The sequence below is a fragment of the Dermacentor variabilis genome, chromosome 9 (assembly GCF_050947875.1).
Source record: "Dermacentor variabilis isolate Ectoservices chromosome 9, ASM5094787v1, whole genome shotgun sequence".
Lineage (NCBI taxonomy): Eukaryota > Metazoa > Arthropoda > Arachnida > Ixodida > Ixodidae > Dermacentor > Dermacentor variabilis.
In genome coordinates this window covers 106,431,096-106,444,336 of record NC_134576.1, presented here as the reverse complement: position 1 = coordinate 106,444,336, position 13,241 = coordinate 106,431,096, and the positions used below count along the sequence as shown (strand labels likewise).

Sequence of the window (13,241 nt, the reverse complement as noted above, 5' to 3'; positions counted from 1 at the left end):
TTATTGAGATCGGCTGTTTGTTTTCACGCTGCTAGGACCACAGATATGGCACCGAGCAGTACAACCGATTTGATTTCTAGTTTGCAGATGGTGCAACAGCGTTAGCATTGGTGATGCGTTGACGATGCGGAATGCTATAATAGCCTAATTGTTCACTGTATCATAAATTTACTACCCCGCTCTAGCATGGTACTTGATGACGGTAGCGAGAAAACACCAAGTAGGCGCCAAGCCGACGCTGTGGCGCAGGTGGACGTTTGTAAGGGCATTCGCCCGTATACTTCTTGCTAAGGCGGCTGCAAGGTAACTGCTGGGAAAGCGTGCAGGTAAAGCAATGCCCTGCTGTCGCATGCATGGGAATGCAGCTTATGCTTGCGGCGTCAAAAAGATTTGGGGGACAATCCACCAACCATGGAGCATATAACAGTACGGCGTGCAGACGCTGAGCAGACGACGCGGCGTGGATAAGCACATCTCGAGGGCCATTCGGCGTTCCTCATGGCTAAGAACTCGTGTATCTGCCACAGGGCTGCAACCAGCTTGTGAGAGGGAGTATAGGAACAAATTTTGAGGACGGTCCGGTTTCGAGATATGCGCCATCAATCTCATGGTAAAAATGCACGGTTCCACTTTTTAATAGAAGGCTCCGTTATGCACTAATTGAGGCAAAAAGTAACTAGAACACTTATTTAGTTCGTCGCAAACTGTGGCAATGAATGTATCAAAACTGGTCACTACCTGCAAAGTCATCCCAAGTAGATAATCATCATCATCATCATCATAGTCGTCGTCGTCATCATCATCATCAGCCTATTTTATATCCACTTCAGGATTGCAGAACGGGAAAAGACTACGTGGGGCGATGAAATTAGGAAATTCACAGGCGCTACTTCGAATCGGTTGGCGCAGGACAGGGATAATTGGAGATTGCAGGGAGAAGCCTTATAAGTGGATACACCTTGCAAGCTCACGGGCTACAATTCAGAAATTGCAATATGTGCCAAGAATTTGTAGCGACCATCCGTCACTATATACGTTGTTCCCGCTTCGAGGAAATCCAGCTTACGTCGCTTTGCCTCGCCTGTGCGGTCATTGACCCCTGCTCTTTCTTAGAACCGATGCGTCTGCCCGACCGGGGCGCCACAACTGCCACTCGACAAACATGCTTTTACTTTTGAATAAGGCCAGACGACTTTCTGTACTCAACCTGCCAAAACATGTAATCCTTGCCTGGCTAAAACTAGCTCCCAACAAATCAATCAATTAAGAGCTTTTACTAAATTTGCAAGTAAGTAAGCGCAAGTAATATTCGATTGTTTGACTATATTCCAGCTCAGGGAATGGAATTATGCTATCGGCGCCAGGTGGATTTTAAAAAGTCTTGTAAAAAATTGGAGGACGCTTAAGCTTCGCCTTCAAGAGTGGAACGCGACAGCGTTCCCGTCGACCCGCCAAGGGGTGTAAGACAATGGGCTACGGCGCAGCGACTACGCGCCCCGCATCGGACGCGGTGAGCGTCGAGCAAAGCAGCGTTCAGCGTGACAACGAAATGTGCGCCTGAGCAAGCGACGCACGCCTGAGCCTCAGAAGCAGCTCGTTTCTTAGGCAACACCGCGTTCACTAGAGGCGCTTTTGTACCGCTTTGAAGCATCGAACTCGTGGCTCAGTGGTAACGTCTCCGTCTCACACTGCGGAGACCCTGGTTCGATTCCCACCCAGCCCATCTTGCAAGTTGTTTTTTATTCATGAAGTGCCTGCTGGGATTTATCGCTCACGGCCAACGCCGACGACACCGACGACACCGGCTTTTCTGCGACACGAGCTCCTTAACGCTGTCGCGTTAAAACTTTCAAATGATCATCCGTTATATAGGCGCAAATACACCCGGAAAATTATCGACTGTGTAGCAGTCAAATAAAGCCTCTAGTTAATTTAATACTTCTGACACATTTTGTGGTAAGAGCCCGATTTCCGCAGTCGGTACAAAGTAGTCGTTCTGTGCGACTGTCGACGAATAATCCATCCATCTTACGACCACTCTCCCACAGTGGATACGAGCTACATGCTCGACATCAAACATCATCGTTTCTCTAGGTGGGTTTGTGCCATTTTACAAGGTATCATCATCAACACTGCCAAGGAGCAAGACATCATCGTATCTAGCCCTGAATGGTGTGGCCTGGTTGTCCCGATCGTGGTAACTGCTTCGGTGAGTAATAAATGCACTTTCCGCTTAAGACAACTCAAATAGGTGGACGTCTTTAACGTAACCCGCAGCTGACGCGATGCGTTGTTCCCAGGGCATTGTTATTGTGGGAAACGTGTCAAGTTATCCTGCAGCGGTAGTCTTAATGGACAGGTCACCTAAGGAATGCGAAGCAGCAGCGTGTTGGTGAAAACATTGAAAGCAATGTGGAAACAGTGCAGGCCTGTGTACACCGTATACACACTGTGTACTCCGTTTCACACATAGCTTGCAAAGTCGTGGATGCTAGCTAGTCATGCTTCTCGCAGTTGCTGCGTTCGAACAGCAATTACCCACAATTGTTGTCTATTTACGGTGAGCATTAAGCGAAAAAAAAGTTTACATCCTTAGAAATTAACGCGCAGTATGTTTTACTATAGGTATTGTGTTGTTTGAGATCCTTTTACGTTTCGTTGTCTTCCTTCTCGCTGTCTTCTTTTTTTTTTTTCATTTCCAGCCCGCTGCGGCTTCTCGTGCGCCTCTTGGAGATGCGAACACGTGCAAACCATCAACGTTCAATCTCGAAATTCCTGTAGTTGTACATGTACCCCCGTGTTCAGAAATGCATCTTGACTCAAAGCTCGTGCTTGACTTACTGTATATGACGCCCGTCATGAAGGCACGAAGGAAACGCAGGGAGCGTCTTCGGCACGTTCGCGCAAGCGTCATTTATATCAAGTCAAGCACGCCGGCTTCAGTTTAAGATGCATTTCTCAATACCGAGGTTAGACTGTCGAAGTTCTTGCGTTAGTTTTCCACGGCGTTGCACGCTGAGTATGAAACGGAGAACAGGTAGGGTCCTGTCCCGTCTCTTTCTCATAAAATGAAAATTATGTGCGCCCGATTGAGCAACCGAACCTCTGCCGTCGAGTATCGTACGCCAGCCCGGCACTCTAACCATTAGCATGGCGACACTGGAACGCGAGCACAGCAGCGCGGCCGTGCCATTATATGAGGCACCGACAGCACGCATACTTGCCTGGTTCCAGAGCCAGCCAGGCTCTTCGAAACATTTTTGGCACGTGTGTCCCGTGCTCCTTCATCGTCGTCTTTGCTCGCGACAACTCGAGCTTCGGCAGAACGAAGCCACAGCTCGTATGCGCTCGCCAGATTCCGCTATGCAAATCGCGCAGGAACGGGAAGCGTTAACAGTAATCATAATTACAAGTCCCAACTTAGTGACCGACATTTGCCTATGCGTAACGGCGCATAGCAGCAAGTTGCCTATGGTGAGCAGGTGTGGCCGCTTCGGATTTCCCCATGGCACCTATATTCCGTTTCATGCATCAGGTGCAACGCCGTGGACGCTAGAGATACTTTATTGAGTGGCTGCGTTCGCATTTTGGAAATAGTTCGATGTTTCTTGACCAGATTTTCGCAAAGCTTTTCTTTATATGAGCGCAGTTCTGAATGAAAAAAAAAAAGATTTACCCTTAGAGACAATCGATGTATTTATGCGGCTGCTAACGCATTGTTTCAAATCAATTTGCTTTTGGTTATTTTTTTTAACTTGCAGCCCGTCGCGGCGACCTCACGTGCAATTCTCGCGCGAGGAAAACGCCGCTGGCGCGCAACGAGGCACAGACGGAAACGCGCGGAGTGATACATTTGGGTGACCGGACTACTTGCGTAGATTCCACAGCGTTGCAGCTGATGTAGGCTGAGAATGACGTGCTAAAAAAGAAAAAGTAGGCAGAGCAGGCGAGGCATGGGCGTGCTGCTTCCCTCACGGGTTGCAGAATCAAGCGTCTTTACTTTCTTTAGATCACTATCATCATCATGCTGCGACGCAAGGAGCTACGCGAGTGCGCGCGCTCCCGCAAGAACGCGAGTCCCAGCGCGAGAAGTGCGAGGTCAACGCCATCTGTTGCGAGAGAAGCGAGGACCACAAACGCTGCAGTTGGCAAGAATACGTTTGACACTTTATCTTTGGAATTTCCCGTGTTCGTTTCCCTGACGGGCCAACGCTTACCGACTGACGCAGACGCGACGCTTATTCTCAGAGACATTCTTTCATTTGGCCACCTTCATCAATTCAGCTTCAGATTGTAGGCTTTGAACCAAAAGCGATTTACTCTGCGTCACAATAGGACGAAGTGGTCGCGCTTTCAAGTAAAAACCGTTCATCCTGTGATATTCAGGTTGTCCTTGGGATTTCCCTTATTTCTGGGAAGATCCTTTGCTATTAAACGAACGCCGACAACCTCGCTAAAGTGCAAACATTTGCCAATGTCTTACTTTTTCGGAGCATCTTTAACTGCCCGTAGTTTCTTGCTGTAGAAAGATGCAAAGGCTGTCTTGGTAAGCTGTGACTTAGGTTGCGGAACGGGTAATTTTCTGACAGAAAAATTTCACGCCCACGCGAATGAACGACTGATTCTGGTCCAGAATAAAAAGTATGTCAAATCAAGTAAAAAAAGAAAGAGGCTCGTTTGGTGCCATCTCCGTCTCTTTAAATACATGTGAAGCGCTTAAAATATTATGAGACAGCCCCTGGACAAATTTCAATAAAATTTGTTGCGTATGAGACAGAAAGGTAAACTTTAGTGAATGCATCAAAAGCTAAAGCTTAATTTACGGCATGGAAGTTTTTTCAAATGCTGTTGAAAACTGGTAAGCTTTAGAAAAAATGGGAACATGAAGTTAACAGACGCGCAAATGTGCACGAATGTCGTGGTTCTGTAAACTGCGTTTGGTAGGTCATCTGAAGCGGACCAATACAGGACCCTATAACGTAAAAATGTTCCAATCTGTTTTTATTCCAATCTCTTGACGCCAAGTTTACGTAACCGCCAACGCGAAGCATCGGGCGGTGACTCGCTACGTTGTATGGACAGCCCAGTCATACGCCTTCCTTGTTCAGAGAAGGTGTATGAAGGTGTCCTTGTTTGTTGCACTCTCATGATATGATGAATAAAAATCAGGCCCCTCGGTTAACCCTTTTTCTTTTCGTTGTTCAGAGAAAGTTACTTTTGTTTGCTTCCAAAGTGAATAGCATTGTCTACATTGACAGGATTTTCTTGTCTGATTCGCTGACAAGAAGGCAGGGAGCACGAAGCACTGCAAAGGGTTTCGGTGGGGCCGAGCTAGAGCAGTGAAAGTACATAACCGAATGGAGATGTTGGTGCCGGCGTGAGCCACTGGCCCGCTTTTCCTTGCCTAACTTTATGTGGCTGGTCGAGAATCGCCGCGCAGTACAACAGAATGCCAAAAAATGCTGCTAAAAGAGATCTTCAGTGAAGAAAACTTGGCAAAGAGATGTCGTACACGTCCCGAAAGGGCCCGGCAACGTAGCACTGTCGCGTGAAACTGTTTACTATACGCAATTCAATCCATTTTCTCCGGCAGCTCAGAGTAGCCAGATTCGGAGAGATCGCCGGGCAGCCACCTTCTATTCTTTTCAGAAGAGGGCAGTCTTCGGCTATGCTGAAAGGAAAATTCAGTTTTGTTCGGCATATCAATGCAGCTTTTAGTGCGCAGTCGTCAGTCTGGTGTGGTGGGTTTTCGCTGTTTTGTAACGTCGCGTGACAGGCGGGCGAAGTGGACGCAGCCAGAAAGCCTTTCACCAACAGCGGAGGGCTAATGGCAAAAAGGTATTGAACCTAAAATAATTACTTTTCGTTCATTCGGTCTAGTAATGCATAGTAAGCGTGGATAGTTCGTATCCGTTGTTGAGTTTTTCCGGCTTTAGTGATGTCGCACGACATTAAGTCGAAGTAGCGCTGGCTCAGGAATGTTTGAGCAACCATAGATAGCTGATTCCATCAAATCAATAGAAATAGCTTTGAATAGCTTTACTGTATAGCGCCCATAATATCTAAATTTACAGTTTACGTGCAACTATTGCAATGATTAGAAGGGCTGGGGAAATTTTCTCAAAGTTAGTGCTATGTTTCAAAGCAATATGTATCACAGTTCTGTCCTATTTAGATGTATTATTATGCGCAGTCTAAACAGTTATATCATTCTTGATTGTTGAGTGAGAAACTCGGCACACAAGTTGCTGTTTTTTTCAATTTGACAATTTAAGACACTGTTTATTTTGACGCCCTCAATCTAAATTTGCTTTCCTACAGTGATACGATTTTACCATTCTCATTTAAATGCGGCAACACCAACATAACCAGTGCAGTGATTTGTGTAAAAACAGATTTATTAGTTCTCGTGTATCTCAATGGGAGTCCACGAGCCAAAGAACGTAATCCAGCGCTACATTCCTTGATGAATACACAGAAAGACATGATAGGACGAGCGCTGACTCGAACCATGTTTACTGAAACAGATACGCGTTAAATTTATCATTATTGAACGCACTTAGCGCATGCGCATTCAAGACTACAGAAAAATCCGAATACACGCAAAAAACATATAGTAAGGTTAGCAGAGTGCGTATTGTCCCGTTTTTTTTTATTACTCTGAAGTAATCGGGCCGCTGGAAGACTGACGTGGCGCTGAGGCATACGCCGCCTCTCTCCATGATAAAGGTTTCCGATACCTCGCGAGCTAATCTGTCCTTACTTCTGGTTAGAGTTTTGATCCTCTCAAGTCGTATTTCACAGTGTCCATCGCTTACATCTTTGCAAGAGCAGCAATCGCGAGCCCCTCTTGCAAAGCTCGTCCCTCTCACAGTTTTGCCTAAAGCTCACGTCAACAATTGTGAGATTGTGCAACGCCAAAAGCAGCCGTCGCCACCTCATTTTTAACCATTCTTGCGAGACATTTCACAAGCTGTAGTCCTTAGGTATTAAATCAAATGGCCGGGTTTGGCGGGAGAAAGCGAAACACGGGTAAACAGATGTGACGTTCGAAAGGTCGCTGATAGTTTAGGCCACCTGAGGCTCGTAAAGCGTGCAATGTCCAAACACCAGTATACCCCACCAGGAAAAACTGGAGCATTCAAGTGTTCAAGATTGTTTCTAGTTATTGAGAATACAGTTGTAGAGAAAAGAACAATGAAATGTAATCTGAGTTAATACTTCGTATAGTAAATAATTAAACAGTTAATCCATAATTCGGCAATCCACAGTTCCTTATTCGCTTCACAATTTTAGGAGCGCAGCTATACGCTTTGTGTCAATTTTCCCTCGCTTCCATCAGCGTTTCTAGGCATCAGAGATAGATCAGCACCTAAAATATATTGGATGGTAAATAATTAACATGCAGGTAAACTTAAACACGAAAATGCTTTTCGTGTTCACTCGCAATCAGAATGCAGCCGCTGTGAACAGGCACCGAACCGCGACGTCAAGAACGCAATATGCGAGGAGTTACTGCAGCGATAAAAGTGAAATGTCTAAATTTGAAAATTTTGCTTAAAAGGGGGAGGGGGCGGCAAAAACTTCCTAATTATCGGAATAATGTTTTCACTACTTCTTTATCATAATATATACGCAGTTGCTCTGGCAAACTCCGAAGCCCCCGCGAGAGTACTGCCAGACATTGCTGGCTACCTAGGAATGACCTCAAACAGTATTCAACAGACCGGCTTGAACACCGACACGAACGAGTCCGAAGGGGACCTCACCGACCACTGCGTACCCTGCACGGGAGACGCAAACCAAACGTGCCAGATCGCCGACAAGCTCTCCACCTGGAACAGGCTCCTTCTGGCATCCCACTTTGAGCTGCGAGAACAGGCGGACATGTCTGGCCAGCTGTGCCTAGTTAATTTTACTGGTAATGTTCACTTACGTCAGCTGCCACAGAACCAGGACCGTCTTCGATGGTTGCTCAGGACTCATCACTGCATTGGTTCCGTCCATCTCAAGCTCTCCATCGTCACAAACCCAGACTTCTACGTATTGGAGGCTCTTCGTCATAGTTCAGGGATCAAGGCAGTGAAACTTGATATCCAGGGACATAAAGCATTAAATGCCGTTTCTGCATTGATACCCAGCTTGACAAATATTAGAACACTTCACTGCGAGGCCCACTTATCGCACGAGGATTCCTCGGAAGGATTTGTAGCAGCGCTGTCGGCGCTTCAGCGGGCTTCGTCGTCTCTGGAGAGCCTACATCTAAACGGCTTTTGGGTACAAGGACCGGCGGCGGAGACTTTCGCCAGAGAATTCTTAAGCAAATCCGCGCTCAAGAAACTAGAGTTGCAGAGTTGCGAATTCAAATGCGATTCCTACTCCCACGCCTTAGTCGAATACCTTGGCACGACTACGTTTCTAAATGCAGTTACTCTTGACGTGGTGCTGAATAAGGTAACCCAAAAAGCTATTCTTGAAGGCTTGCTGAAAAACAGGAGTATCGAGAGGCTCTCCATCCACGAGTTCATCGGAGACGAAGAAATCGCGGAGCTGGTTGCTTGGGTGATCAGCAAGAATCGGGTAATACGCAACTTGACCTTATCGACATTAGTTCGACACGTGCCTGAGCTGCCCGCCCTTTACGACCGCTGGCTCCGCGCAGTCATTCAAAATGGTACACTGGAAGAAGTGGGCCTTCCACTGCAGATATTCCACCCATCACAATGGGCCGCATTTATCATGGCGCTGCCACAAAATGGAAATCTAAAGAAGGTCCACATCGATGCAGGGTTTAACGGTGAACTGCTACGACCAGTCTGCTCGATGCTCACGGCAACTGGCTCCTACAAAAGAGTTTCTATCGGAACCTACGAGTACAGAGCCGACGTGGACTTGATACGCTGCAAAGCATTCCGGGCGATATATTTGTCCCCGTTGGAACCCGACGACTTTTTGGGTGTCGCTTTGCATCTACTTCCAAGGTGTGAGCACGTGACAGTGTTAAGCATCCGCGTAGACTGCGGCAACCGGAGACTCTTTATGCCACTGGCCGAATATTTAAAATGCACAACTGTGCTGCGAGAGCTCGACCTGATCGTTTCGTATGACGTCCAACTGGTCGAGGCCCGCGGCGCGAACCCAGGGTGGTCGGTCGTGCGAGAATCCCTGTCTCGAAACAAGAGCTTGAGGAAGCTGATACTTTACCACCACAGCCTGACCACTCGAGACATGGAGGGCTTGGCTGATGCACTTAAACAAAGCCAGAGCATCAGGTCGGCCGTCCTTACGAACGAGACCGTGGGAGACACCACCGCCTTTGTGCGACGACTGTCCAAGGGCATTGCGGACAACTGGACGTTGTTGAAAGTGCATTGCAGGGCTCACGTGGAGGCCGATGCCGCAGGTGACTGGCTGGCTGTCCGAGAGACGACGCTGCGAAACTCGGGTCTGGTCGCACGAGCTGCTCGAATAAAGAAGGCTTCAGATTACGACAGGTAAGTATATGAGGTAAACGACGTGGCGCTTTGCGTTAGAAAGTGTGTCGTACCGTTCTCAGTGCGGTAGAATCATTTCTGTTTTCTCTCAGCCACATCTCCTGAATCTGTTCCGCTCCTTAGCCAAAGAGCGCTCGCAACCTGACCTACATACAGCACTAATTAGGAAAACAATAATTTAGCTACAGGCCCCCAAAATATACAGCTTTAGTAAACGGTATCCCGTTCAAAGGCAGCTGAAGCAGAGACCCTTCGAGAAGGGTCTCTACTGTACTGTACTGTACTGTACACAGTACTGTACTGTATTGTACTAAAGACATGTACAAAAGTTAAATTTTGAAAGGTACATATGAGATTTTAAGGTAAACCGCTCAGTTTTTGCCGCTCTGGGTATTAGAGCATCTACTGAGTGCCAGAGTTACACAAGAAAAGGATGGAAAATTTAATCAACACAGTGCTTGCGAGAGTAAGATACGCCAAGTAATAACACCTTGTCATGACCATGTTCAGACAAATTTATAAAAAAACTGTGTGTTAGCTAGCTCTGTCGTTTAAGTGCAGTCGCATTAACATGGTCATTGTGATGAGTTCTTCGTGCTTGTTTTTTTCCCTATTTGCTATTTCCAGTATTTCATGCAAAATATTTTAGGTCCAAAGGGGAGTAATTTTCCTGCAGTCGCAAGAATTTATTCTCTGTTACATGTGACAAACATATTTCCATTGTGTTCAGCAGTTATCTAATGGTCGTTCTGCGTTCTACACGCACTTGAACTAAGGAACTGAATTTGGCTTCGAGCTATCTCTTCTTTTAAGGATTGTTTATCACCGAAATTTTTCGCGTATATGCGGTTGTCGTTTTCCTTTCAAAGACCTGTGCGAAATCGGCTTGCTTTGAATTTCAAACAAGCATAACGAAACTCGGGCACTTGTTTCAAACCGTAATACTGGGGGACCCCCCCCCCCCCCCCCCCATTTGAAGCACTGTTTCCTAAATAATGTCGCCATGCAGGGTTTCCTTGCAGACGTATGTTCAATTTCCTGTCTATGAGAATACATTTAGAATGGAAATTTTGAATGCATCGATTGTTTACGTTTCACCTGCGTGTATTCATTCTGTGTGCACTCTATGCCCGCCAAGTGAAAGTGTATACTTATTATGATAAGTCCTGCGGAATTCTTTGCACAGGCACTTACAATACACAAGGTACCGCAGGTAGAATATCGCATCCTAAAAGCTCGACTTTTAAGAGCGCAGTAACTTAAGGTCAGATATAAAAATAATGGTACTTGTTTGTTGATTATCATTGCCATAGTTTTCTCTCGGAGCGGTCTTTACCCCTAATTTGCGAATGACAGGGCGTGATAACTTTCAAAAAAGTAAGTATTTCCGATGTGAGCGGACAATTCTGGCGACAGTTGCAACAGCACTTCAACAGTGCTCATATCTGAGCATGCTCTCGCAAGTAATGTGACACACATTGGTAACGCACCGAGGAATGAGCCCAGTGCTTTTTTTTTTTGCTCCAAAGTTTCATGCGTAATTAATAGGAACTTCGGCTTTGGGTTCACTGCACGGTGAATGGATTCCACAAGTGATCAGGAGTTCCCCATGCATTCGTTAGCCGTTTCTATGGGATGTGTGCAAACTTTATTTCATGAGAACATCTAATCATCCACCCCATTCGTCTGAGGTTCCTCTAGATACCCCTTTTCATACTCTAACAGGCTACCCGACATCTATCTGTTTTGCGCCGTCACACGACCGACCCAAACCACACTCTTTCCTTTTCGAGCCAGCCGCTTTTGTTCTTTTATGGACACCCCCGTCTTCTCGCTCAGCAGGGCGGCATTTTTTTTTTATTCCCTCGAAAGTTGAGCTGCCCATAGCTTGCTTTTTGCCATCATCCGAGCCGCGGCTTCGCAATTGAACACTCTCAATATGCACCGAACGCAACCGGTGAAAAAACTACCGCTAACATCCCGTACATTAGCTTAAAGCCGTATACACCACGCTACTCCATGCAAGAACTTCAGTTACTCCAAAGGCCGCACTGGTCACGTCCAGGTACGTCACCGGAGCCCTGGAGCGAGTTTCCCGGTATCCTGCCCTACTGGACGAGGTTGCCATGAAGGCCCGTATCGACAAAGCAGAGCTCACGGTCTTGGTGCGAGACTGCCTGAAAAGAACCGAAAGCATGGACGGATTTATGCGGGCCGCCGGAGTGGTCAGGGAGCGAGTCGTTTGCCACCCACCGCCGCGCGACGACTGTATGCAGCTGGATGACCTGATCGAGGACTGCTGGAGGCACGTGCGACGATACCTCGTGATTGACGATGTCAAGGACAGCATTTGCAGGATCTAAAACATCTGGGCCGTGAAAAACTTTGTCAAGGACCCAGAGAACCTGAGCCTACTGTAACCATGGACAAAAGTAGTATTCAGCACCCCGTATATGAATATTGACGATTTCAAAAAAATATTCCTATCAGAATAGACAGCAGGCACGAAGTAAATGTAGCAGTGCCCCGACTGATTTTCCCCTTTGCTAAGAGTATGGTACAGATTCCATAGCAAATGTGCATTTGAAACAAGTACAAGGTTTCAGAAATAACAAAGCTGTAACACATTTCTGCTGTTGTGGAGTTCATTTTGCACAATTGCCAAGACTTCGGAGATTGCGTTTCTTCACTTAGTTGCGGCGACAAAGCTAAGCATGTCTCCAGCCTTTAAGGTCGCTTCGCGTGGATGCCATATCAGAACTGCCTGTCCCCCGAAGGTGCTGGTACAGCAGCGGGGCCACAAAGCACTTTCTCTGTGCGCCGCTGATTGGACCAGAAGATGACAACGCATGTCAGCGCAGACAGTGGGGGTCGGGGTTAGGAATTGGCCACTCGGACAGCGGAACAGAACATGATAAAATCTTATGCTTCTAGCCACCATCCTTTTGCTGGCAGGTCTTGCCGAAGATCCCCAACATTAGGCTTGCCCATACTACTTTTGTTGTTCACAAAATTTCCGGTTTACACTCCGCCTAATTTGAGCTGCTATCATTCGCGAGAGGTGATGCGAAGTGGCCGGCTGGACCTCGGGGAAAGGGAGAGGGGGTGGGTATGTCAGGGCCCCGGCGCTAACGCCAGCAAACTTCCAGATAGTCGATAGTTGATTGTTCCATCGGTTGGACACGCATGTGTGTCCATATTCCCACCTTGCGATGATTGCCTCTCAGTAACAAAAAAATAAAAATCGGGAAGGCTATGCTTTGCCTGCTTGGTTGCACCGGAAGTGTTTCCGGCCCCCCAAAATGTCAAGGCTACCATATTTTAGACCACTTGTTATGTTACCAGCAGAAAATTTTGCGCAGCAGACAAACATTGTGAATCTCTACCTTACTAAAATGTTATTGCGGCAGTTTTTAGGCCACAATCGCAGCCTCTTATAAAACACCTATTTATCCGCCTAACCAGCGCGTGTCTTGAATTGCTCAGTTTCTGTCATGTGCTGATTGCACTGATATTAAAACTTTTGCCCGCGTCAGTACATAATAAGTACAAGGTATATTCTACATAAAGAAATTGCGCCTTAAAAGTTTGTACGCCATATCTAAATGAACTGCTACAGGTGTAGATACTTCACATGGGCTTTCAATCGCGTTAAGAAGGAGAGTGCTTTAAAACTGGTGTTCGATGCCTTTAAAGTGGTTTGATACAATCGCTAAGCTCTGCAAACCAATACTGTTTCCATGCTTC

At 46.7% G+C, this 13,241-nt stretch overlaps 1 protein-coding gene across 1 annotated transcript; it reads left to right on the top strand.

Annotated features, from left to right (window-relative positions):
* Window positions 1-2,124: 2,124 nt before the first annotated feature.
* On the top strand, window positions 2,125-12,121 carry LOC142557223 (uncharacterized). The gene is made up of 3 exons (XM_075668921.1): window positions 2,125-2,209; window positions 7,640-9,494; window positions 11,560-12,121. The coding sequence occupies exons 1-3, from the start codon at window positions 2,170-2,172 to the stop codon at window positions 11,855-11,857; spliced, it is 2,193 nt and encodes a 730-aa protein (XP_075525036.1). The 5' UTR covers window positions 2,125-2,169; the 3' UTR covers window positions 11,858-12,121.
* Window positions 12,122-13,241: the final 1,120 nt, after the last annotated feature.

Bases quoted from the DNA above. Each gene is read 5' to 3' on its own strand.
- LOC142557223 (XM_075668921.1), top strand. From the start codon at position 2,170: ATGGTGTGGCCTGGTTGTCCCGATCGTGGTAACTGCTTCG. The intron at 2,210-7,639 runs GTGAGTAATAAA...ATATATACGCAG, and splicing joins CGATCGTGGTAACTGCTTCG to TTGCTCTGGCAAACTCCGAA. The intron at 9,495-11,559 runs GTAAGTATATGA...GGTCACGTCCAG, and splicing joins AAGGCTTCAGATTACGACAG to GTACGTCACCGGAGCCCTGG.